Source organism: Microcaecilia unicolor, chromosome 11, assembly GCF_901765095.1.
Source record: "Microcaecilia unicolor chromosome 11, aMicUni1.1, whole genome shotgun sequence".
NCBI classification, from domain to species: domain Eukaryota; kingdom Metazoa; phylum Chordata; class Amphibia; order Gymnophiona; family Siphonopidae; genus Microcaecilia; species Microcaecilia unicolor.
In genome coordinates, this window is record NC_044041.1 from 45,379,766 (window position 1) to 45,406,941 (window position 27,176).

Sequence of the window (27,176 nt, forward strand, 5' to 3'; positions counted from 1 at the left end):
TAATGGTTAGAGCAGTAGGCTGTGTAACAGGGAAGACGCAATTCAGATTCACCTCTCCTACTGACACTCTTTGGAATGCTGGGCAAATCATTTCATCCTTCATTATTGTCTCAGGTACAACATAGGTTGGGTTGGGGGTTTTTCACATTTTCATAACTTTATTGATTCAAAGCAAATACAAGCTAATATCAAATAAGCTACACATCATGTTGAAGAATCAAAATATCCAATGTAGAGAACAAACTTTATGAAACCCCACAATTTAATCCCCTACAACCTCCCCCCCCCCCCCCCCCCCCGGTACCCTGTGTCCGGATTTCTGGTGGGCAGGCTGGTGGGCGCCCACCAGCCTGCCCGTTTGTCCAGAAATCTGGACAAACGGGCAGATTGCTAGCCTCCCCTCTTTCCTGCCCGGAGCGCTGCCCTGCATGCATCCTTCCTGTTGGTGATCTCGGCACCGATTCAAAATGGTCACAGAGAGTTGAAGTGAGCTCACGAGACTTCAACTCTTGGCAGCCATTTTGAATCAGCGCCGAGATCACCAACAGGAAGGATGCATGCAGGGCAGCGCTCCGGGCAGGAAAGAGGGGGCTCTTTCCTGCCCCGAAGAGGTCATTAGACCGCCAGGGCAGTAGTAAGGTACGGGGAGGGGGGTGATGGGGTATGTGACAGGGGGGGAGGGGAAAATGTGACAGGCGAGCGAGGGCGTGAAAGGGGGGCGGGTGTGTGGTGGGGCAGGGCATGTGTCCTCCTTTTTGGGGGACAAAATATGGTAACCCTACCTCTAACCTAACCCAGTTATGTGCTGGTCAGCTCATCAGGATTTAACTCCCCTTTGAACATTGGGCTTCTTGTGATTTTTAACAAGAATTCTGTGCCAAAAACAAATGTAAAGACACATATTCACATCCTGAAGAGAGGGCCAGGCTCCTAAACCCGTTATACCTCCCCTATGCTCCCTGACCACTATGTTGCCGGAACAGTCCTCTCCTCAAGTCGCTTCACTGGCTCCCGATCCGCTACCGTATACAGTTCAAGCTTCTCCTATTGACCTTCAAGTGCACTCAATCTGCAGCCCCCCTTTACCTCTCTATCCTCCTCTCCCCGTATGTTCCCACCCGTAACCTCTGCTCTCAGGACAAATCACTACTATCTGTACCCTTCTCTACCACCGCTAACTCCAGACTCCGCCCCTTCTGCCTCGCATCACCTTATGCCTGGAACAGACTTCCCAAGCCCATACGCCATGCGCCCTCCCTGCCCATCTTCAAGTCCTTACTCAAAGCCCATCTCTTCTCCCTTGCTTTTGGCACCTAACCACCTTCCCTACATAGCTTATAACCTTTAGATTGTAAGCTACCTACATTGACTACATAAGTTGTAAGTTACCTACACTGACTACATAGTTTGTAACCTTTAGATTGTAAGCTCTCTTGAGCAGGGACTGTCCTTCCCCATGCTAAAATTGTACAGCGCTGCATAACCCTGGCAGCGCTATAGAAATGCTAAGTAGTAGTAGTAGTAACAGATCGAATCCAGATGCTTCACTTTTCAACTTGCTCCCATTTCTTCAGGGAAGTCTCTGCATCCGTTTCCTTATAAAGAACCTTCAGTAAGTATATCAAATCCCAATTACGCCTCACCCCTGTACAGATCTGAATACATTGAGAGCACCATATAAAAAAAAAACACCAAAAGACCATATAATATCAAAATTCAGGTACATTAAGTAGCAGCTTAGGGCTCATTTGTCTCAATGCACAACAGGAAACAATCGACTCTGAAAACACAGTTTGGTTTCACAAGATGTGCTAGGAATTTCTGATGAATACGTTCTTGACAGACTTAGCAGTGAACAGACCAGAGGAGGCAACTGCTGGCCCTTCTCCTCTCCCTAATGGCTATCCTGGTTCATCTCTCCCATCCTCTTTTATGCAGGGCCTTGTGCTCTAGCACTTCCCAGGGAAATCAGAGATCACAGTACAAGTCCCTAAATACAATGAGACAGAAGCTGAAAAGAATAGAGTTGCTTCTGCAGGTCCCCAATGGTCCGAAGCCATCTGGTAACCTTGGATAGAATTTACATTTTAAAAGAGAGATGAATTTCTGTGTACAAAAAAAAAAGCACAAAGCAGACAGCATTCCCTGCAATTCCCAGGGACCAGTCCAGACGTCATCTTGCAAAAGAGCCATAACGTAACTGAATTTTTGTTTTAATATTTTGGCAAACTAGGATATCTCTGAATGGACTAGCCTAGAGATGGTCATCTTAAACCTTTGAGATCACACTAGTTCCTCTTGAGATATGGTGTGCTCAGACCCCACCCATGTCATTGAATAACTCTCATACTGGTCCAGTAACATAGTAGATGATGGCAGAAAAAGACCTGCACGGTCCATCCAGTCTGCCCAACAAGATAAACTCATATGTGCTACCTTTTGTGTATACCTTACCTTGATTTGTATCTGTCATTTTCGGGCACAGACCGTATAAGTCTGCCCAGCACTATTCCCGCCTCCCAACCAGCCCCCCCCCCCCCCCCTCCCACCACCGGTTCTGCCACCCAATCTTGGCTAAGCTTCTGAGGATTCATTCCCTCGGAACAGGATTCCTTTATGTTTATCCCACGCATGTTTGAATTCCGTTACCGTTTTTCTCTCCACCACCTCCCGTGGGAGAGCATTCCAAGCATCCACCACTCTCTCCGTGAAAAAATACTTCCTGGCATTTTTCTTGAGTCTGCCCCCCTTCAATGTCATATCATGCCCTCTAGTTCTACCGCCTTCCCATCTCCGGAAAAGGTTCATTTGCGGATTAATACCTTTCAGATATTTGAACATCTGTATCATATCACCCCTGTTTCTCCTTTTCTCCAGGGTATACATGTTCAGGTCCACAAGTCTCTTCTCATACGTCTTGTAACGCAAATCCCATACCATTCTCGTAGCTTTTCTTTGCACCGCTTCAATTCTTTTTACATCCTTAGCAAGATACGGCCATTACAACTCTCCAAGAATCCAGGTTGTTTTGTAGGTCAAATAGATTCACACATGGTCCACACACCATACCCATTTCACGAAGAAATCACCCACATTTCATTTTATTTCACTTTACAGAGGAGACATGATAGAGGTATATAAAATAATGAGTGGAGTGGAACAGGTGGATGTGAAGCGTCTGTTCACGCTTTCCAAAAATACTAGGACTAGGGGGCAAGCAATGAAACTACAGTGTAGTAAATTTAAAACAAATCGGAGAAAATGTTTCTTCACCCAACGTATAATTAAACTCTGGAATTCGTTGCCGGAGAAAGTGGTGAAGGCGGTTAGCTTAGCAGAGTTTAAAAAGGGGTTGGACGGTTTCCTAAAGGACAAGTCCATAAACCGCTACTAAACGGACTTGGAAAAATCCAAAATTCCAGGAATAACATGTATAGAATGTTTGTACGTTTGGGAAGCTTGCCAGGTGCCTTTGGCCTGGATTGGCCGCTGTCGTGGACAGGATGCTGGGCTCGATGGACCTTTGGTCTTTTCCCAGTATGGCATTACTTATGAGTAGCCTAATGGTTACAGCACTGCCCTACTAACCACAGAAGGCAGGGTTCAAATGCCAGTGATGCTCCTTGTAATCTTGGGCAAGTCATTTAACCCTTGATTGCCTAGATTGTGAACCCTCCAGGGACAGGAAAGTACTTGCATGTGATTTACCCTGAGCTATTAGCAAAAAGGTGTGAGCTAAATTTATAAATTGCATTTCCAACCAATCCAAAGGAATGTGCAGCAAATCTGAAACACATTGAACCAATCGGTTTCTGTTCCAAGAGGAGAAGTTAAACTTTTTTTTTGTGAGTGTGTCGCTGTCCTGAACGTGGCTTATACCACAAGCTTCAGGAACTTGCATGGAACCAGTGTAAAGATCCAGTAGGAACAAAACCTTGCAAATGCAATTTGCTCCCTGTACGTAGAATGTTTGTACATTTGGGAAGCTCGCCAGGTGCTCTTGGCCTGGACTGGCCGCTGTCGTGGACAGGATGCTGGGCTCGATGGACCCTTGGTCTTTTCCCAGTGTGGCATTACTTATGTACTTATGTACTCTCAAAATGTTGCTTGGTAAATAGATGATAGACCTTTTTTGAGAGACAGAAATAAGGGTCAATAAACGTATTGTAAGGTGATATATTTTCATTGGACTAATTCAATATATCTTGGCTAGCTCTTGAGTTCAATAGAAAGTTTCACCTACAATTCTTTGTTTATACTTCATTTTACATGTTCAAGGGGCCGATGCAGAAAGCAACCGCGGGCTCAGCCACGGGATTCCCACGGTTTGCCCTCTTTTGATGCACAAAGTGAGCATTTTTCCTTGAGGGTCTGAGGTGTCATAGAAGGTCTCCTGGAGAGGATTTCTTGTCAGTCTTTCACATATAAGCGCTGGTTTTGTCTTGTGCAAGTTTTAAAGGTAGATGGTAAGTAACAGATATATGCATGTGTCCCAGGGGCGTAGCCAGACTTTGGCGGGAGTGGGGTCCAGAGCCCGAGGTGAGGGGGCACATTTTAGCCCCCCCCCCCCGGCGCAGCCGACTCCCCCCCTTGCCATTTTTTACCTCCCCACCACCAACCCTTTCGACCCCCTCTTCCCGCCACCACCAACCCTCCCCTGCTGTCGGGTACCTTTGCTGGCGGGGGTCCCCAACCCCCGCCAGCCGAAGTCCTCTTCTCCGGTGTGGCCGTGTTGCTGATCTGCAAGGACAGGCAGGACGTCAGACTCACAGAAACAGAAGCCTGCCCTTGCAGATCAGCAATGTGGCTGCGCCGGAGAAGAGGACTTCGGCTGGCGGGGGTTGGGGACCCCCGCCAGCAAAGGTACCCGACGGCGGTGGGGTAGGGTTGGTGGCAGGAGGTGGGGGTCGAAGGGGTTGGCAGCGGGGGGGGGGGGGCAAAGCCAAATCCACGGGGGCCCATGCCCCCTTGGCCCCATGTAGCTACGCCCCTGATGTGTCCAAACAAAACTGAAAGTGAAAGCCTCTCAAAAATTTCAAGTGGAAACAATTTGTGCAAGGCTCATATTTATGCATATGCATGTGCTGACACTTTTGTTTGAGCAGGCGCACAAGAAGCCGCTCTTACTGTGAAACCTTGAGCTCATGTGTCCGGCATTTCATACTCCCCTCACGTTTGCCACAGGTTTGCTATGCATAAAATTTATGGTGTTAGGCTCAAACATCCATGTGCAGCTCTATCATGAGCCTTTCTGCATTGACCCCCCCCCCAAGTGAACAAACTGCAACACTTTCATTTAAAAGTGAACAGCTACTTCTGAGACTTGCTTTGTTCTTCAGAGGCGCGAAATTTGCCATCTTCCAGTGTAATGGAGCAGTCAGTCACAGGAGAGCAGTGGTTTTAGCTGTTGTGATCTCTGTAATCTGCCAGTGTATACAAAAAACCCCCAGATCAAAACCTGCTAGTTGTTACTCATTAGCACCTCCTTGATTTGCTTCTCTGGGCCAGTTGCCTCTACCAAAGCTAAAAAGGGCACAGCTGTTTACTGTAGAAATGGTGAAACTCATTACACTTCTGTGCTTTATACATGTCATTAATTATTTTAAAATGATGGGTGTTTCAGGTTTAGCACAGGACTTGAAATAAAACAAAAAAAAATTGTTGTTCTCTTCCTTTCAGATCCTACAAGTGTCTCTTGGCTGCCTGTTTCTCAATTTTCTCCCCAATCCCAACCTCTCCCTCCCCACCCCCCACTCCCCATACACACACACACACATGCACGCACACAGACACACACACACATGCACGCACACAGACACACACACACATACACACCTTTTTCATAGTGTCCCAACAACATAGGAGATGTTGGTACACAAGGACCACTTGCTCAGGCCCCTTCCACCTACACTGCACCGAGGGGTAGATGCACTAACAAAAACGTTAAAGCCCTTCCCTTACCGATTCGGTAAGAAACGGGCATGCATCAAGGAAATTGCATGCAAATGAGCTGCTCGCTGCTAGCTCATATGCATGCGATTTCCTTCCAAACCAGTCGGCCAGCTGAGCATGCCCAGAGCAGCCAAGCGTTATGCTGGCTGCTCTGCGCATGCCTTCACTCAAAAAAAACAACAAAAAAAAAGGATGTCCCTGACGAGCAGGACGGGCTTTTCTAGTCCACTAAAAAAGTTATCACCTTATAGTTGTGAGTTGTTAACCTTTATTTCAGTGCCTTTGACCGCTGGCAGCATACCAGTGCGTACCCAAGTCAATTTTGTTGTCTTCCATTGTGGGTAGTTAAGCACAACCTGTATTTAAATCAATACTCTGGGCTCCCACATCCACACAATCCACATTTTTTTTTGCCCAGGTCTTCAACTCTTTTCTTACTACTGCCATTTGTACTTGGCCCCATCATGCTTAAATTCTATCATGATACTGGTTTCTACTACCTCTGCTGGTGGGGGGGTATTCCAGGTACCTGCAGCCCTTTCAGTAAAATAGCTTTTCCCAATTCTTCACCTCCCTATCTCATGGTCTTCCCAGAGATGCCACGTTACCCAGTTCCAAGCTGGTGATTGCGGGGCAGTCTTAGATTTCTGTGCACCCCGTCCATTATGTGGCTTGCAACAGTGATTTCAATGGGCAGGATCAGGCACTACAAACCACACATTGCTTTGGGGGTATAAGTTCAAAACTAGGACTGGCCAAAAAGCCTCCAACCTGGAACTGGGTAACTTGGCATCTCTGTCTTCCTCCACAACCCAGCGACCTCATTTCCATCCCACCCCTCCTCTTGTTTATATGTTTAATGATGTACAATAGGAGCAAAGTAACTTCCTGAAATCAGCATGTGTGAAAGCTTTTGTCACATTGCATGGAAGCAGCAAGTCAAGCATTTAAAGTGATGGATGGATTGGGAACATTCCGAGGAGCCTGACACATTTATGCTTGAATACTGGCAGCCTGTATCTTAGAGGTGACATATAGATGCTCACAAACTCAAAAAGATAATTTATGACAGGAGAAAGCTATGGGGGAGGGTCATTTTTAAAAGTTTCTGTGACTTCTACATGTAAGAAGCGCAAATGGAAGAACATTAGGAATTACCGCTTTAATAATTAAACACTTTAACTGTTCTGTGGTGGCCTGTTTGCATGTGCTTACCATGCATTAAGGTCTTGTAAGGCCTTTAGTGAAAGGCCCCCTAAGTGCTTTCATGTGATGGGGGTGAAGAATGGGTATGAAACGAGCTTTAGGGTTAACACGCTTACCGCCTAAATAGGAGGTACTAGGTTATCTCCAAACAGAGTACCACTCACTAATGAAACTTTTAACGCAGAGCTTGTATAGAGAAATCCTGGGAACACCCTCAATGGTAGCTGCGTCAAAAGTTCCATTAGCTCAAGGTAAAATCCTACATTAAGCCTTGGTAAATGCGAATTTTATCACGGCTGAGGAAAAAAGGGCCCCATAGTATTATTAATACAGCTAAAGTTTTCTTCCATTTCCTCTCTGTCAAGACAGCAGGATACCCTTCCAGAAGATTTAACATATAACTTTTTAAGTGGTGCATAATGCCAAGAAGTCTCTCCTTAATAAAGAGGCCATCAAGAAGTCATGCACGTTCATATTTAATTCCAGAGAATATTATTAGAACTTACTGAGGCAATTCAACTCATAAAGTATTTATTTAGAAATGATGTACCACGAATAGAACTAAAGCTGGGAGTTTTTAAAAAAATGTATTATTTGTAGACCATAAGGAAAAGCCTTGTGGTTAGAAAAGAGCTCATTCAAGGCTGGATCATCGATTGAACACTGCAGAGATTTCCATCCTGGGAAGAGAGAGAATAGGAAAGGTAATCAAAGGACAAACTGCCAAAATCTCTGCTAAATCTTCCCTTTGTAGAACAGTGGTCCTTTTTTTTGTCGCCTAAATTAACCAAACTAAGGAGCATGGCAATTGATACCTTGTGTACATAACAATTTTTTGTGTCTGTTAATTGCAGTGGAGGAGGAGCATATATCAACTTCTATAACAACACGCATAAATTTTAGGAATCTTCCCAACCCGCCCATACCCCTCCCATTGCCACACCCCCTTTTGGATCTGCACATTAGAATTTGCGCGCACCTCTTTATAGAATACACCTAAAAAGATGCACGCGTAAATTCTAATTATTACCAATTAGTGCTGATAATTGCTTGTTACCGTCCAATTATCAGTGTCGATTGGCTCATTAATCAATTAATGTGTGCACAACTCAAAGCACCGTAAATAGAATCTGGGTGTATGGGGGCATTCTATAAATGGTGCTCAAAGCTGGATGCACAAGTGCAGGTATAGCATCCCACTTAATTTCTGGGAATGTCCCTGACCGTCCATGCACCTCCCATGGCTATGCCTCCTATGGAGTTGTACACTATGAAATTGAGGGCTCGTTGTTGCTTGTTTACTCTGCTTTGAGTTAATAAAGGTATATTGAAAAAAAAAGACTAGGGCACAGAGCAGATCAGCGTATAATTCCTAATTACTGCCAGTTAAGTGCTTGTTAATTCCAATGATTGATAGTGCCTGATTGACTAATTACTTTATGCGTGGATATGGGATTCACTCCCAAATTTGGGAGACCGATACAGAATCCAGGGTAAATGCTTAATGAACTGCAGTAACAGGGCCTCTGAAGTTAGGTAAATGGCACTGGAACTCACTAGCCCCTGGATTCTATATACCGCGCCTTTAGATCTGCACCGAAATCCATGCAAATTCTCTAATTACACATGTAGCAAGTGGCTTAATAAGCTAGTCAGCATTTTTAACAGCACTTAACAAGCAATAATGAGCACTAATTGGTACTAATTAGAATTTGCAGTGTGCCTAAATTCTTCCACACGAAAGCAAAAAGGGACATGGTTAAGGGCCTGGAAATAGGCGTTTCGTAGATTCATGTGCCTAAATCTGTGGCGTAAATGGATGCGCTTAGTTTTAGGTGCTGTGACATCATTGGGTGTATTCTATATACCAAGCATAAATTTTATAGACTATGCTTAGACGCAAATGTTTTCTGTACAGATTGTTTAGGCACCATATATAGAATCTGGCTCTAAGTGCCTACCTTACTTTCTTCACCTTAACCTTGCTCAATTTTTAAACCCTAAACTTAGCAGCCAATAGAAAATAAGCTCCATAATTTTGCCACTGAGATCTACTAATTCATTTCATGGGGTGTAATGCAAATAAGCCTGTCTATAAGAAGTCCATTGTACAATTTGCACACTGGTGGGGTGTAGGATCTTGAAAACAAAAAAAAAAGAATCTGAGGGGATGCAGAAGAGAATGTTTTGGAGTTATATTAGCCATGAAGTATCAGTGACCTTTTGGAAGGGTGGAGTTCCTCTCCTAGATCTGTAGAGGTCATAAATATAAATGAAACAAAACCAAAAAAAGGAAAATGAGATGATACTTTTTTTTTTTTTAAAGCTCTGTAGAGTCATGTTTGGGCAACAGTTCAGAGCGCAAATTTTGGTAAGTAATTCTTTATCCAGGGATGGGGCAGAGCGACTTTTAAAATCCTGACCTCCCCCCTTAGGACTAGATTCAGTAAATGACACTTAAAGATAGACACCGGGAAAATTCGTACTAAGCACTTTTCTGCTTTATAGAATAGTGCTTAGTATGGATTCCCACACCCAACTTTTGGTGCAAGGTCTTATGCCTGCTGAAACCTGGCGTCAACCTTGGCGCACAAGTTGGACACATAACCCTAGTATTCTATAACACTGCACCAAAATTTGGGGGATGACCCTGACCCACCCATGGCCACACCCCTTTTGGGTGTTATAGAACAGTGACTAGGCCAGATATGCGTGCAAATCCAAATTGATGCCAATTAATTCCAATTATTGATTGTTGACACCTTGTTAACTCATTAATTTGCATGCTTGTTTGCCCTGTGCACCCAAATTTGGGCGTCCAACTTTGGCAGATCTATATAGAATCTGAGGGTTAGTGGGCAGACTGGATGGGCTATTTTGGTGAAAATCTGCTGTTATCCACTATGGGCCAGATTCTGTAAATGGCATTTAAAATCTCCACCAAAACCAGACAAAATCGAACCCTTTACAATTGACTGATTCATGAACTCTGTTACTAATGTATGTTAATGCACTACCACTTCATTTCGCCAAAATGAACTTCTATATTTGATTGTCTAACTGACTCTATACTTTACTTTATCAGCTATGAACTTTAATGCAATACCAATTGTATTTCTCATCCCAGAAATGGCGATCGCCATTACAGCATAAAGTAAGCCACATTGAGCCTGCAAATAGGTGGGAAAATGTGGGATAAAAATGCAACAAATAAATAAATTTGAGTAATGCCTCTGACACGCCCACACTCCTACCATGGCTGTGCCCCCTTTTTAGCTAGGTGCATCAGAATTTACACGCGCCTTTTTTTAGAATACACCTAAAAAGAAATGCGTGTAAATTCAAAGTATTGCCAATTAGTGATGACAATTGGTTGTTATGGGCCAATTATCATCTCTGATTGGATGGTTACTCAATTGAGTAGGGTGCATAAATTGGCCATGCACTCAACTTATAGAGCTTTACATAGAATCCGGGGGTATGCTACTATAATACCATGCTATCCAAGCTTTCGCTGTGTGGCCTTATCACAAGCTATGGTACAACCATGGATTGCTGCATTATCTCATCACTGAAAGCAAAGGGAAACTGCAGCTATAGCTTTCATTTAACAGGAGAATATAGCTTATTGCTGGTCCTATAGCTCCCGGGATAAATCATTGACCAGCTTTGTAAATCTTATCTTGCTGTAAGTAACTTCTTCGTTTCCCTTAGGGAGGAGAGGGAGAGGGAATTCCCCTCTTCTATTTAAATTTCTCCCTAATGTTAATTCATGAAAACTGGAGAGGCTAGAAGGGACCTGCGAAATTAGAAATGTCTCACCACTGCTCATTTTAATGTATATCTACTTTTTTCTCTCTGGTCTGTCAGCCTTTCAGGGACAAGCAAGCTAATGGACATCCTGAGAACACCCACAGCTAATATCAACAAGACATTTCTGGGGTGTTTGTGCTCCCGAGCCTGGGGCTTTATTAAGATGTAGAAATGCTTAATTAAAGCCTCATCAAACAGATTGCACAATATGTAAATGAGCAGACTAAGAACTGGGCAAGTGCACCCTCTTTAACCTGTGGCACTGATAAATTTTTGCAGCTGCCAGATTAAAGCTTTCCCTGCTGTCACCACTGTCAGTACGGATCATATTTTCAACAAGTTTCTGGAGGTGAAAGAGTAGGTTATGGGGGGAGGGGAGGGAGAGAATAAGTTAGAAAATCTAAGCACGCTTCTTTCTTTTTATATATATCTTTAACACTTAGGAGAATATGCAGAAAGATACCAGAAGTAGAAGTGTATGGTTACCACGAGGTGTAGGATGCAGAATGCATTGGGGGCTGGGGGGGGGGGGGGGGGGGTGTCAGCACAGGTATTAACTCATGCAGTAAAATAGTGCACAGTCCTCCGGATTCTATATAGTGCGACTAAAGTTGAACGCGCAAATACAATCGTATTCTGTTTTTGCGTACGCAACTTAATTAGTTAACAAGCCAATCAGCACTGATAATTGCCACTTAGCATGCAATTATTGACACTAATTGGCATCACTTAGAATTTGCATGCACAACTGTCCAAGCGTATTCTATAGTGTGTTCCGTCTTGTGAAAAGGGTCCACTGCTTCCCAGCAAGGTGGAGCCGTCCACCAGCCATTTGCCAGATCTCACCACAACTTCAGACAGTGGCCAGGTTAAACGATTTTTATTATCAAGCCAATAACAGCTATCACCAACTTCAGTACATAGGTTATCCCCAAACAAACAGCTTCCAACCACATAGGTTTTCAGTAAAGCAGGTAAAAAAAGCAGGCTTCCAAATAAGTCAGGCTTCCAATAAAGCAGGTAAATGAAGCAGATTTCCAAATACATCAGGCTTCCAATAAAGCAGGTTTCCAAATGCATAAGGCTTTCAATAAAGCAGGTTTCTCTCACCTCCAACACCCTTCCAAACCCTCAGGAGCTGGCCACCCCTGCCTTGAAACTCTTCCACTCCATAGAGGCTTCTCCCCCTTCCTGGGATTCCTCCCCCCTCTGATCTACCCCTCCTTCCATATAATCCATCCAGTCATCTGCTTCCCTCTCCATGGGCCCCTCTCTATTCCAGCTGGGCCACATGGTATATTGATTGTGTATCCAGGGGAACTGAGCTTCTTCCCTCCGCCTCCCCCTAGTGGGGGATGAAATTATAGGCTCAGCCTGGCTATCCCCCTGGCTCCCTCTGCTGGAGCTGGGAATCCATTCCCTTGTTGGAGCTGGGAATCCATTCCCTTGTTTCCAGATTACTCTCTGCCTCCCTCCTTGCAATGGCTTCTGGTACTTGTATTTCAGGGTCTAAATGCTTCATCCTAGCCACCCTAGCAGTAACCTTGTCACAGTCTAAATTCTAAGTTGCATAGTTCAAAAGGGGGCATGACCAGGGACGGGTCATGGGTGTTCATCTATGCGCAATGTTATAGAGTACTCCCGACCCGTGCGTAATTTAGACGTCGGCATTTACACCATTTTACTTGGTGTAACTGGCTGTGACTAAATTTAGTCATGTGGATGGACACAATTGTGTGGATTTTTAGGCGTATTCTGTAATAGTTAGGTGTCCTTTACAGAATACGCCTAGGTGTATTTTTTTATCACGTGGAATTTCCAGGTGCCATATATAGAATCTAGCTCAGTATGTTAAAATGCTTGGGAATGAGGCCATTAGGTGCTCTGGCACAATGCACAGAAGTAAACAAGGGATTATAATACAAGTACAAAGCAAGAAATTCACTGCCAGGTCCATAGTAGCATAGACCGGTTAGTCAAGAGGATTCTACACCAATTTGGGGGATTTACTACCAGTCTGTTCTTTTGTTCTACAACTATAGCAAGTACTTGCAACTTTAAAAGGCAGAAGGGAAGTAACAGCTGTGCAAGGAGGTAGCATCTACTTCATGTGTCCGAAGAAAACAAAAGTACCAGCACATATCTATACATGTTGTTCTATGCATTATGGGGTAGATTCAGTTAAGGGAAAGGGAAATGGGACTTGATATACTGCCTTTCTGAGGTTTTTGCAACTACATTCAAAGCGGTTTACATATATTCAGGTACTTATTTTGTACTGGGGCAATGGAGGGTTAAGTGACTTACCCAGAGTCACAAGGAGCTGCAGTGGGAATTGAACTCAGTTCTCCAGGATCAAAGTCCACTGCACTAACCACTAGGCTACTCCTCCACTAAATGGTGCCCAAGTCACTGGGATGATGGCGCTAAGTGTGAATTCTATTTCAATTCAGAACTATTTTTATAAAATACTAGTGAAGTCATTTTCAACACCTAACTTTAGGAGCATGTATAAATGCTTGCACCTGTCCGTTGGGCATGAAACGGAAGTATTCTATAACTAAATCCTGGGAATGCTGATGACCACTGTTCCTGCAAGCTGAACGAGACAGCCCCCTCCCCCACACTGGCAGGAATGCAGATGGCAGACACCTGCCGAGCTTAGAGAGAACAGTGCGTGACCCGTCCATGTCCTTCCCTTGGCCACGCCCCCTTTGCATTTGCATTCAAGAGAAGTTGAGTGTTCAGTTACGTGCACAACTGCTTATTAGTTCCAATTAGTGATTCATAAGGCCGATTACTGGTACTTATCTCCAATTAAATGCCAATTTAACACCAATTAGCTAATTATGTTACACGTGTAACTGGCCCTATTCTATGACTGGGGCTCATTTGTGCACCCAAATTTAAGCGCCAAAGAATTTTGGGGTTTTGTGCAAGAAATTTATGTGTAGAATCCCATGCAAGATGTGCTGGCACATTCATTTTCTTCAGACATGCACACCGTAAAGCTGCCCTTTCTGCCGAACCTTCATGTGCCTGTCTCCAGCAGGCTTTCCATGATTAGTACGCAAGTTCTCATGCTTTGAATTTACATCTTATTAGCTTATTGCATTGCCGTGGAATATTTTCTTGCTAATCTCATGGTAAAAACCGTGCGCTCAGTCATTGGTGCATGGCTTTCTGCATCAGCCTCTCAGTCTTCACACTATGTTGACTTAAAGGGTCTTTATTCCAGTGGCCAATCACAGAGCTAGCAAATATGTTGCATTGAATTCTCAAACTTCTACTGTGTCTTTGTCTGCCTACAGTTTCAAGGAGATTTTTATGTGGTTTTCAAGATAGAAAGTTGCTGAATTGACTCAACCAATCAGACCGATCCCCTTCACCAGACTACAGGCAGCTACAGGACAATAGCTGTCACTGTCCAGAGTAAATTGATGTCCTGAGCCAGGAGTGATCAGATACTTCCCTGCTAGGTGGCACTTTGCACTGTCAGCTGGATCAAATTTGATTTATTACTACATGGAACCAGAGAAACCACTCGATGTGGCCTTCTCAGCAAAGGAAGTTTTTAAAAAATGTGTGACATTTTGCTTATTCATTCTTTTTTTTTCCTTCCTCTCTCTCTCTCTTTTTATTAAAGAACTTTGAAAGTTCACAAGATGAGATGCTGCACTGCACTTTAATAAAATTAAGCAAGTGCTGAATTAGCATCAGAAATGTTCGTGGAAGACAAAATGTCGCTGCCGTCACCCACATACTGTATGGAGGAAAATTTGCATTGAGATGAAGAGATTCCGGGAGATTTCTTCCACTCTTGCTTCTGGGATCAGGAGAAAAAAAAAAAAACAGAGAAGAAAAGAAAATGTTTTTATACTAACGATGCCATATGAGTCTTTTTACTTGAGCACTGACGGTCCCAGTACCTTGTCTACCAGCTACTGTCAATTTAGTAATTTAATTGATGGGAAAACAAGAAGTTCCACTTCACTTGGTTGAAAGAAAATTGCATGTACTACTTTTCCTGTCAAACATCTAAATGATCCCTACTTGAAATGTTACAAAGATAAAACAATTAATTTAAAGAGCTGTATGGGAGGCCTATAATTTGAAGACCAAGTGAGTGTGTAATGAAGAGTAAACGGGAAGGCATTTTATGCCTCGAACAAACTCTCTCTACAGCAGTGCCCATCCCTCTTCTAAACACTGCCCCCCCCCCCCCCCCCCCCCGTATGTTTAAATTTTATTTCCCCCTCCTCTTTACTAGGCTTCAGTAGACGCAAACTGAGATCAGATTTTTGACTTGTTACAAGTCCTTTTTATAATAGCTTCCAGGCTCTTAAACATTACTTAATTCACCTGCACTGCTTAGCATGTCTTCAAGAAGCTTTGATGAATCCTAGAGGTGATTGATACATTAGCAGTTGTTCACATTGTGCTTTGCCTAAGATGAGGCGTGTTCTGGGCATCCTTTGTAGAGAAGGAAATAGTTAAATGGAATCATGTTTCAAAGACGGCTGGGGTAACCTACATGGAGTGTCCATGGTTTCATCTCTAATATCAACATACATACTTGAGATAGAAAAGGGGGTAACACTGTAAATGACGGCTAATAAAGACCTGCACAGTCCATCCAGTCTGCCCAACGAGACAGCCAGAGCAGCACCCACCACTTTGTGCAGATTATAATGGTTCATGATTAAACACAGGTTGGCAATTTGCAATCATGCCAACCACATGTAGGCAGCTAAATGTAACGTAGTGTTGGAACAATATATGTCTAAACCAAAAGTATTGCTAACAGTATTTAATGTGCTAATCTCAACATTAAGATATCCCCCCCCCCCCCCCTCTTTTGAGATGCACAGCATCCTTACTCGTAGCTTATGGTAATATAGTGATATACAATACACACTCTTGATCTTTATCTCTCTTTTGCTGTTTTCGAGATACAGACTGTAGAAGTCTATCTTGCATTGAACTTAGTTCCCAACTACTGGAGTTGCCAATGTGCTTCTGTCTTTTGCCATCTGCAGGACACAGACGGTAGAAGTCTGTCCGGCACTGGCCATAATAAGCAGTTACTCTTGCCCAACATAGCATCTCAACCGCCATGTTTTGATTCAACGTTTAGACATCCCATGCGTTTTTTTTAATTTCCTCACCATTTTAGTCTCCTAGGCTTTCCAGGCATCCTGACGTTACTTCTAAGTCTACTACCCTTCAACTTCAATTCATGTCCTCTAGTTCTACTGCTTCCCCCATCTCTGGGAAAGATTGGTTTGTATATCTCTAGGATTTGAAGACATATGGCCTCCAAAACTGAACACAATATTCCAATTGGGGCCTCACCACAGACTTATACAGAAGCATCAACACCTCCTTTCTTGTACTGGATATTCCTCTCTATGCAGCCTAGCATTCTTCTGGCTACAGCAACCATTTTGAAGAATTCTGGGTTGCATAGAGAGAGGCATAACCAGAAGAAGAAAGGAAGTGTTGGTGCCCCATACAAGTCATTTGGTAGGAATGTGCACAGAGTTCAGAGGTCATTGAGGAAGCAAGATAATCAGAGATCATGTCTCGGAATTTAATAGCACATCTACCCAAGTGGGAGAAAATCAATCAGGTGACTGGCCAGGCTGGATGGGGCAGTTGGTATTTATCTGCCTTCGTTTATTATTTTAAGTCAATTTTCAATCCCAGCGGTGAGCACTTTTTCTGTTTAAATGGCTTTTAAAAAACATGTATATTTGTTGCCACTCTATGGGTAAATGGTGACACTGAATAGGTTTGGAAAGTACTCGCTGCCAGGAGCAATGCATGGATTGGCAATATTCAGCTGCAAATACGTAACTAAGTGGTTAATGTAGGCCCTAAATTAACTGCTCAGCTGTAGAGAGAGCAACCGCCAAATAATGCCACTACATATAGTTAGGTGGAATGATCTCACTGTGACCTGCCACTATCTAGACAGTGCCAAAGCATTAAGAGGGAAAATCAGTAGAGGAAACAAAAACAAAAAACCTCTTGCAGATGGTATCCAAAACCTCTTTATTAACATAATCTTCAGAAGGATTCTATGACAAGGGAGACCCAACACGACTCGTGTTTCGGCTCTACTCACCTGCATCAGGGGTCTAATATATATCATACCTAGAACGGCGTTCAGCCAGCGATCTGATGGCCTAGCGTTTTTCTTTGCATAGAAGCTACCAATTGATGACTGTTTTTGAGGATTTATCAGGGAGTACGTATGACATAACAAGTTCTTAGACCCCTGATGCAGGCCAGGAGGGCCGAAACACGAGTCGTGTCGGGTCTCCCTTGTCATAGAACCCTTCTGAAGATTATTTTAATAAAGAGATTTTTGACACCATCTGCGAGAGGTTTCTTAAATTTTTGTTTCCCCTACTGTTTTGTGCCTGGTGCCACTTGAAATTCATAGATTAAGAGGACATACATGTTTATCAGTGGCCACTAAACATACAGGGGTCAATATTCAAAGTGAGTTAATGGGTTAAGAGAAGCTTTTATCTAGTTAATGCACACTGCCTGGATCCGCAGGGAATACCTGGATAGTGCCGCTAAATATCCCCTCTAACTGCTAAAGCCAAAACCAGCTATTACGTAGGTAGTCTAGGGAAGAAGTCAGGGCTCAGATCGCACTTAACCAGATAAGTGCCAGTATTCAGCCCTTAACCAGATAAGTTAACTGGACAAATGGGACTGTATAAATAGCAGTCCGGTCTTTGTCCAATTTAACTTATCTGGTTACGTACAGCCGGTAGCCTACACATACCAGGCTGTTTAATGCTTGTACCCGGACATAGCCTGGCATTGACTATCTGGGCATAATTTCAGTGGCGACAGTGTTTGAAAAAAGCTGACCACCATCAGCAGAATATTACTTCCATAAGTCTCTTTGAACAGTAACCCATATGTTCCTACATTAAGGTGACTAATTTTGTATTGCTCACGTAAACTCTGCCCGGTACTGTATCCTTAGTTTTCCAAACAGAAAACTATAGCCAGCTGAAATACACATCTCTCTTAGATAAACTTAACTGTTTATTGTAGCTCACCCCGAATGTTTTTTTGGTAATGAGGATGAAAGAACTATTTCCGTCCACTTATTACATTACTTCATGACATGTGTAGATGTTTGCAGCTGTGAGAAGTGGCACCCAGTTCCCTCTGTGGCATGAATGACACATTTTAATGATTTGAAACACATATAAAGAAAACATTTTATTCTTCCTCAAAGGAATATAAACATCCTCTGAATTATGAAATGAATCTTTTGAAATAAATTGTGGAATTATTCAGTTCATAAGAACATAAGAATAGCCATACTAGGTCAGACCAATGGTCCATCTAGCCCAGTATCCTGTTCCCAACAATGGCCAATCCGGGTCACAAGTACCTGGCAGAATCCCAAATCGTGGCAACATTCCATGCTATAAATCCAAGAGCAAGCAGTAGCTTCTCCATGTTTGTCTCAATAGCTAACTATAGACTTTTCCTCCAGGAACTTGCCCAAATCTTTTTTTAAACCCAGGTACACTAACTGCTTTACTACAGCCTTCGGCAAAGAGTTCCAGAGCTTAACTATTTGTTTGAGTGAAAAAAATATTTCCTCCTATTTGTTTTTAAAGTATTTCCATGTAACTTCCTTGAGTATCCCCTAGTCTTTGTACTTTTGGAATGAGTAAAAAAATCGATTCACTTCTACTCGTTCTACACCACTCGGGATTTTGTAGACCCCTAATCCGTCTCTTTTCCACATTGAGCGGCTAGCTGGACACAGCCATATCCCCAAACCTCAACAGCAGTTGTTTTTTTAATCTCTAGTAAAGATGGCTGCCTGCTACTGATTAATAATGTCACTAAGGGGCTCAAAGCACTTAGACTTACAAAGTTCCGTACATTACCATGTAACTTTGTAAGTTTAAGCTGTTTGAAAATACGCCTCCATGAAGACATAAAAGGCACCTACGAGCTGGCAGCTCGAGACAACAGCGAGTCACTAGACAAGAAATCCCTCCCGTTTTGTCCATAGCAGACAGACATATTCCCTTGAGAACGCCAAGATGGTGAAACGTGGCTCCACGTCGGGAATAAAGAAGTTCTTTTAACCACATGTCAGTACAGCACTAGGGTGATGGCCCGGCAACTACCACAAGAGATTTCACGTTGGTATTCACTGACCGCTTACAGATAAGTGTCTTATATTGCATTTAAGCATAACTCCATTCAGATTGCTTATATTATTGTGGAGGTAGGCAGGATCAGTGCTATGATGGCAGATTGCTGAGGGCTGACTTCATTTTTTATGCTATGAAGGCACTTGAAGCAAAATTCTGAGCACTGCATTATAAAAAACAAAAAAAATATTTAAATCATAATACATTAAACAATATATGCAATATACTGGTGGAATAGTTATCACTGATTACCCACACCAGTTTGAATTATATTGAACCCAAAGTTTAACATTGTTTATCAGCTAATTAGAGGTGCCAACACTGTACTAACATTTTTAGAATAGTAACCCTTACCATGTGACTGGTGCCAATAATTGGCAATTGCATGTGTGTTAAGCACTATTCTATAAACAGTGCACCTAAATTGCTTAGTGCACAACAATCCGGGGGAGGGGGGTTCACATGGGTGTGTCATGGGCATGTCACCAAATGAATGCACACAATTTATAGAATACTGTCACTTATACGCATTGCATGGCACACTTAGGTGCGCTCACTGACCTCATTGACTTATCAAGTAGGTGTGCATCACTGTTGGCATGCCAATGTGGCTTTGCTCTAATGTTCTGTAATGCTTAGTGTTATAGAATTGGCACTAAGTGAACCACTGTGGGGCACCAAAAAGAGGTGCCAATTTATAGAATTGATGCCACAGCCTGTTATGTCCACATCTCATGGATCTCTCCTGGGACCTCTTCTTTTCTTCATCTGTACTTCTTCCTTTGGTACTCTGATCTCATCCCATGGTTTTCAGTATCATCTTTACGCTGATGACTCCCAGATCTACCTCTCCATACCAGAAATCTAGGCCAAAGTATCAGCCTGCCTGTCTGACATTGCTGCCTGGATGTCTCAGCGCCATCTGAAACTAAATATGACCAAGACTGATCTTCTTATCTTTCCCCCTAAACCAACCTCTCCTCTTCCCCCATTCTCTGTTTCTATTTCTGTGGATAACACTCTCATCCTTCCTCTCTCATCAGCTCGTAACCTTGGGGTCATCTTCGACTCCTTTCTCTCCTTCTCTGCACATATTCAGCAGACTGCTAAAACCTGTCGTTTCTTTCTCTATAATATCAGCAAAACTTGACCTTTCCTTTCTGAGCACACTACCAGAACCCTCATCCACACTCTTATCACCTCTCGTTTAGACTATTGCAACTTGCTTCTCACAGGTCTCCCACTTAGCCATCTCTCTTCTCTTCAATCTGTTCAAATTTCTTGCACGACTAATATTCCACCAGTGTCGTTATGCTCATATTAGCCCTCTCCTCAAGTCACTTCACTGGCTTCCTTTCCATTTCCGCATACAGTTCAAACTCCTCTTATTGACCTATAAGTGCATTCACTCTGCAGCTCCTCAGTACTTCTCCACTCTCATCACTCCCTACATTCCTCCCCGGGAACTCCGTTCACTGGGGAAATCTCTCTTATCTGTACCCTTCTCCTCCACTGCTAACTTCAGACTCCGTTCCTTTTATCTTGCTGCACCATATGCCTGGAATAGACTTCCTGAGCCGGTACGCCAAGCTCCATCTCTGGCCATCTTCAAATCTAAGCTAAAAGCCCACCTTTTTGATGCTGCTTTTAACTCCTAACCCTTATTCACTTGTTCAGAACCCTTATTTTATCATCCTTACTTTAATATTCCTTTATCTCTTGTTTGTCCTGTTTGTCTGTCCTAATTAGATTCTAAGGTCTGTCGAGCAGGGACTGTCTCTTCATGTTCAAGTGTACAGCGCTGCGTACGTCTAGTAGCGCTATAGAAATGATGAGTGATCTAATGACGATTTGCGCTGCAACCATTTTCCTCTATATGAAGAAAGAACGATATGTTCCTACAGTGTGAGCAGCATTAAGATCTGATGATCCCCTTCTAAAAAAACTTTTATAAAAATATAATTTACTATTGATTAGATTTTGTAGTTCACTCTCCTGCTGTAATACTAATGTTTGGGACAATATATATACGATAGTTACATTCTAGTCCCCACATTTATGTATTTTTGGTCTACTAATTGGAACGCACCTAAATGTAGGCATGTTCCACCAAATTCTATAACAATGCACATAAATTTTAATAACACCCCCAAAACACCCACACTCCTCCCATAGCTGCACCTCTTTTCAACTACATGTGTTGAAATTTACCTGTGCCTCTTTTTTAAAAAAACGCCTAAAAAGGCACACGTGTAAATTTCACTTATTGCCAATTAGTGACGATAATTGGTTGTTATTGGTCAATTATCTTCACTGATTGGCTCATTACTCAATTGAGTAGCGCATATACATTGGCTGTGTGCACAATTTAATGCACACTACTCACTGCACCTCATGTAGAATCTGACCTTTAACCCTCCATTATCCTAGATTCAAAAATACAGATTGTGACCCGCTACAGAGAAAGTACCTGTATATAATATAAGTAAACTGCTTTGACTGTACCACAGAAAAGCAGGATATCAAGAATCTAATCTAATATCAGACTCCTTCTTTCTGACCTTATTGATTCAGGGATCTTTTTCCTAAGGTGCGCTGAAAAATGGCCTGTGGTAGTGTAGGCGCGTGTTTTGGGCACGTGCAGAATCATTTTTCGGTGCACCTGCAAAAAATGCCTTTTTAAAATTTTTGCCGAAAATGGATATGCGGCAAAATGAAAATTGCCACGCTTCCAGTTTGGGTCTGAGACCTTCCCGCTAGCCATTGACCTAGCGGTAAAGTCTCACACGGTAATCGGGTGGTAATGACCTATGCTCATCAAATGCCACTTGGCATGCACCCAATACGCACATCAGAAAATAAAAATTATTTTTCGGATGCACCTATCGGACACGCATCAAAAATGAAATTACCGCAAGAACCACGTGGTAGCCGGGCGGTAACTCCATTTTGCCGTGCATTGGGCATGCGTAGACGCTTACGCGGCTTAGTGAAAGGGCCCCTCAGTGTCAATAGAGACATTGATGTAATTAGTAAGGAACACTTCTGCGACATCCTTACAGTTGCAATGCGCCAAATATTTTTACTAATTCATTGTCTCTTAAACCATGCTATTTGCAATATGCTTATTCAAGCTGTTCCTGACTTTTTCTCTGCTGCCTTTGCATCAGAGGAAGAGAAAAGGCTGAGAGCTACCACAGTGACTGAGTTGGATGTGTACTATAGAGTTGAAAATTGCATCGCTTTGTTTATCCAAGGATGGTGAGGATACCAGCTGTGTCATTCATCCAATGGCTCTCATCTTTCAATATTGTTGTTTGATCAACGGCATTTGCATGAAAAAGGCAGGCTTCAGAAATCAAACTGACCAGATGATGGTATGAATTGATTTTCGGAGTGGGAAAGGCACATTAATATCACTTAACGTACCCACTACAGACAGTGCAGTGGGTTCCTGAGGAAAAAAAAAAATTACAGAAATTGACAATTTCTGTTGAGTTTGCTGTTAATTTCTCTTGACATGCCAACTCATTTAGTAATGCAACAGCTCCCTCCACAAGCCACTTAATGTATGATTAATGTACCAGAGGATTTCCCAAGACATTTAAGAATAGATATGACAATGACTTTATCACACAGAGCTACTTCCTACCATCTGCATTCCCCTTAATGATTTATATATCCTGGAGTGGGTTTTATTCCCTCCCACTAGTACTCAGTTAGGTAATAAATGAGAAAAGTCAATGGTCTGTAAATTACAACATTGATTAAAGAAGTGATTACTGGTATAAATCTAACATGACAATATTAATCCTGGCTTATATTTCAGGATGGTATTTACACGTTAATGACAAATTAGTGCATTGTTTAAATTTACATTCGAATGTTAATCAAAACGGGCATATTCTAAGAGCTCCCCTTGTATTCAGGAGAAAATTGAGCTGATTTCTCTTTCAGCGCCGTATGAATCATGATCAGCCTTGCTGTCTTGTAAGGGATGAGGGACTTTGATGAGCAGAAGACAGAAATTAGTGCTGAGCGCCTGTCCGCATGCAATGCACCTTGGTTTCCCTGTGAGGCTGTGAAGTTATTTGCTTTTTTTTGTTTGTTTGTTCGTTTTTGTCCTATTAAAAATTCTGTGGCAATGTGAGCTGCTTAGTAGCTCATTGCATAGAAAATAGAAGGCAGCATTAGGCATAGAATCCATAGTATTTCAGGGACTTGCACAGAGCTGTAATCCAATGTCTCTAGAGGAATCTCATTTCCTGTCCTTTTTGAGCTGTAAAGGCCATTATTAGCATTTAAGAAAGAGACATATTACTTTCTTGTTTTGTTTTCCAGGTGCAACTTTATAAATTTTTTTATTTCCCGTGCAGAGCATGCTTTCTTTGCCCTGAAGGAGAAAAGAACTCTCACTTCTGTGTTTTCTTTTGAGGTGTCTGACAGGTGTGATTACATATTCGTCAATGGTAAAGAAATGAAAGGCAAAGTCAACGCCCAGGTGAAGTTCACGTACCAGTACCTGACTGCGCCCCTGGAAATAGCTGTCTGGGTCCCCCGACTTCCTCTTCAGATAGAGATTTCAGACACTGAGCTAAGCCAAATCAAAGGCTGGAGGGTCCCCATTGTTTCTAACAAAAGGTTGGTTCTCTCTCTCTCTTCCTCAGAGGAGGAAGGGTGGATAAATGGTACTGATTTGTAAAGCAAGACTTTTGCATGTGGTTTAGAAATGAAGTGATACTCTTTAGAGATAAGAAACCTGGCCTAGATTAAATCTCAGCTGAATATCAGTCTATAGCAGGGTGGGTAACCACGGTCCTCAGTCACATTTTGAAGATTCCACAATGAATATGCATGAGATTGATTTGCATGTACTTGTTTCCATTGTATGCAAATCGATCCCATGCATATTCATTGTGGAAATCTTGAAAACTTGACTGGATTGTGGTCCTTGAGGACCATGGTTGCCCACCCCTGACCTATAGGGACAAGATGGGTGATGTGGAGGTGCATTTTCAAAGCACTTAGACTTACAAAGTTACATGGTAAGCTATGGAACTTTGTAAGTCTAAGGGCTTCTTTTACTAAGCGTCGATAAGCCCAATGCAGTCTTACCACTCGCTATACAGGAAGTACTACCGGGCTACCGCAGCAGCCGGAGAGTACTTCCCACCCCTAGTCCGCCATCATTTCTGGCGCTACAAAAATTATTTATTTTTGTAGCGCCAGAATATACCCGGCGGTAATCACTGCCCGGTTACTGCCGAATTAATGCAGGAGCCCTTACCACCACCTCAGTGGTGGCGGTAAGGGCTCCCCCTGAAATAGCCACTCAGGAAGTGCTTTACTTGCCGCACGGCCATTTCCTGCAGGACGGCGAGACTTCCCTTTTACCAGCTGAGGTAAAAGGGGCCTCAGCGCACGTGTAAATCACACGCCAATGCCAGCTCCGTCCCCCCTTTTGCTGCAGCTTGGTAAAAGGGGCCCTGAGTGCTTAGAAAATGAGCCCTATAATGTAATATTAGTGAAGCAAGCTTATGTATTGTAAATTTGAGAATTGCGTTTTGCAGAAGGAATGGCTCCTCAGAAGCTTAGCCGAGATTGGGAGGCGGGGCTGGTGTTTGGGTGGTGGGGCTAGTTCTGGGCAAGACTTCTACGGTCTGTGTCCTGAAAATGGCAGATACAAATCAAGGTAAGGTATACACAAGAAGTAGCACATATGAGTTTATGTTGTTGGGCAGACTGGATGGACCGTGCAGGTCTTTTTCTGCCGTCATCTACTATGTTACTATGTTATGTTACTATGTTTTTATGATGATTGTATCTTTTTCTGTTGTAATCCACCACGAACTTTTGGTTTTATGCGGAATATCAATAAATATGATACAGTAGCAGGATTAGGATAATTGGAGTCAAACCAGGACAAATTGTTGGACTGATGCTCAAAACATAACGCCAGTGCTAGATGCAGCTCGCACCGGACTTTGCACCGGCATTAGCGCAGAATGCTCAGGGGGCTCTAGCATGGGAGAGAATGTATGTGCCAAAGATTAGCACAAATAGCATGCAAATGTAATCAAATGAATGTTAGTGAGGTCATTTCCTGTTCCTTCCCAATGCTCCGAGAACAGCGCACAAAACAAAGCCGCCCTTACCGCTAAAAAAATAGCACCAGCTCGGAACAGGCGTTAGGGTGTTTGAAGAGAGGATTTCTCACGATTCTTTCTTTGAAATCTGCCAGGTGTGATTTCATTTGGAAGTGGAAGAAAGCCCTGTTTGAGGCTGTAAGCGCTGGTACTAAGAAATAAATGTGTATGAGTCCGAGCAAACCACATTGGCGCTTGTTTTCTCTGCTTAAATATAAGCCTTCCATATAAAACGTTTTTGGGAAAACGTATATTTAAAGGTGGAGAAAACAGACGCTAATGTGTACTTCAGTTTCGGGTTTGCCTTGTGCATGCGCACAAGAACTGACCTTACCCTGAAACTCTTCTGTGCATGCTCCAAGCACATCCCTCCCCCCCCTCCCCCCCCGCTTTTGCTTTTACAGCAGTCATATAATTTGAATACCATTTCCGCTGAGTTCTGGGCTGTTCCGGCAGTATAGGTTCTGTGATGTTGGCTGAGCATCGGCCTGCGTGAATCTGTTCGAGTAAATCTAGATCAGTGGTTCTCAACCCAGTCCACCGGACACACCCAGCTAGTCTTCTTTTCAGGAAAGCTGCAATACGTATGTATATGCAAGATGTGCATGCAGTGCCTCAATTTGGTATACATCTATCTCAAGTATATTTTGGGATCCTTTTAACACGGAGTGTGCTCAGGCATCCTGCAGTAATTATGGCATCTGTGCACACTACCCACATGCTAAAAAATTGATTTTATTTTGTAGCATTGGGGCAGGTCTGGGGTTGGAGAACTGGTGTGTTGTGTGCTAATTGTTTAGCGCAGCTGCATTGCTGCCTGCTAACCAATTAGCGTGTGGTTTGCACATGAGCCCTACAGAAGAGGTTGCGGTAGCAGCTCACATGCTAAAGAGAAAATAACCTTGTGGCCATTAATACAAATTTTACCCATGCAGTAAAAAAATGGCCTTAGCGTGTGAGAATGACTCGGTTAAGCATGAGCTAAGGCCACTTTTTACTGCATTTTAGCAAAAGGGCCCCTTTATGAATACTCAGAAAACCAGACTGGATGTGTCCTGAGCAGTGGTGTTCCTCAGTCGGCTGCCACCCGGGGCGGATTGCCACAGTGCACCGCCTCCTGGTGCAGCGTCCTCCCTGGCGCATCACCTCCAAGCACCGCCCCCCTGGGTGCATTGTTCTTAGCTCCTGGGGTGCTGGGAGCAGCCAGCGGCTGTGCCGGTTCCCTGCTCCCTCTGCCCCTGAACATGAAGTAACATCAGAAGGAGCAAGGAACCAGTGGAGCTGACAGCCACACAGCTGCTCCCTGCACCCCTCCTGCAGCATGCATCCAGGGTGGACCTCCCCCACTGCCCGATCCTCGGTACTCTCTGATCTAGACCATGTACATCTCAAACTCCCTCTCTCCATTGTCTTCTAGGAGTGTGCAGTGGGTGGTGATCTTTTTATTTTTAATTTCTTTCATTTTATTTTAATATGTGCTAGTTTTACCAATAACGCACATTAAGATGTTGTATTATAGTTTATACCTTGTCTTTCCATTCAAGAAGCTTGCTAAAAGTGGCTTAGGATATACATCCAAATTAAACAATTATACACTGTGAACCATAAAAGAACTGACCCCTGTTATGGTCAGCATAACTTCTACAAAACTGTTCAAGTATCATAAGCGTTGCCATACTGGGACAGACCAAAGGTCCATCAGGCCCAGCATCCTGATTCCAACAGTGGCCAATCTAGGTCACAAGTACCTGGCAAGATTCCAAAAGTACAATACATTTTATGCTGCTTATCCTAGAAATACTGTCAATAAAAATGGCTGGTCTCTACTTGTATTCTCAACAATATCAAA

General features: G+C 43.1%; 1 protein-coding gene across 1 annotated transcript in view; it reads left to right on the forward strand.

Annotated features, from left to right (window-relative positions):
- TMEM132C (transmembrane protein 132C) overlaps nucleotides 1-27,176 on the forward strand; it is a 503,591-nt gene that overhangs the window by 440,651 nt on the left and 35,764 nt on the right. Inside the window, 1 exon segment of the mRNA XM_030219669.1 lies at nucleotides 23,617-23,822. Within this exon segment, the coding sequence (XP_030075529.1) occupies nucleotides 23,617-23,822 (206 nt within the window).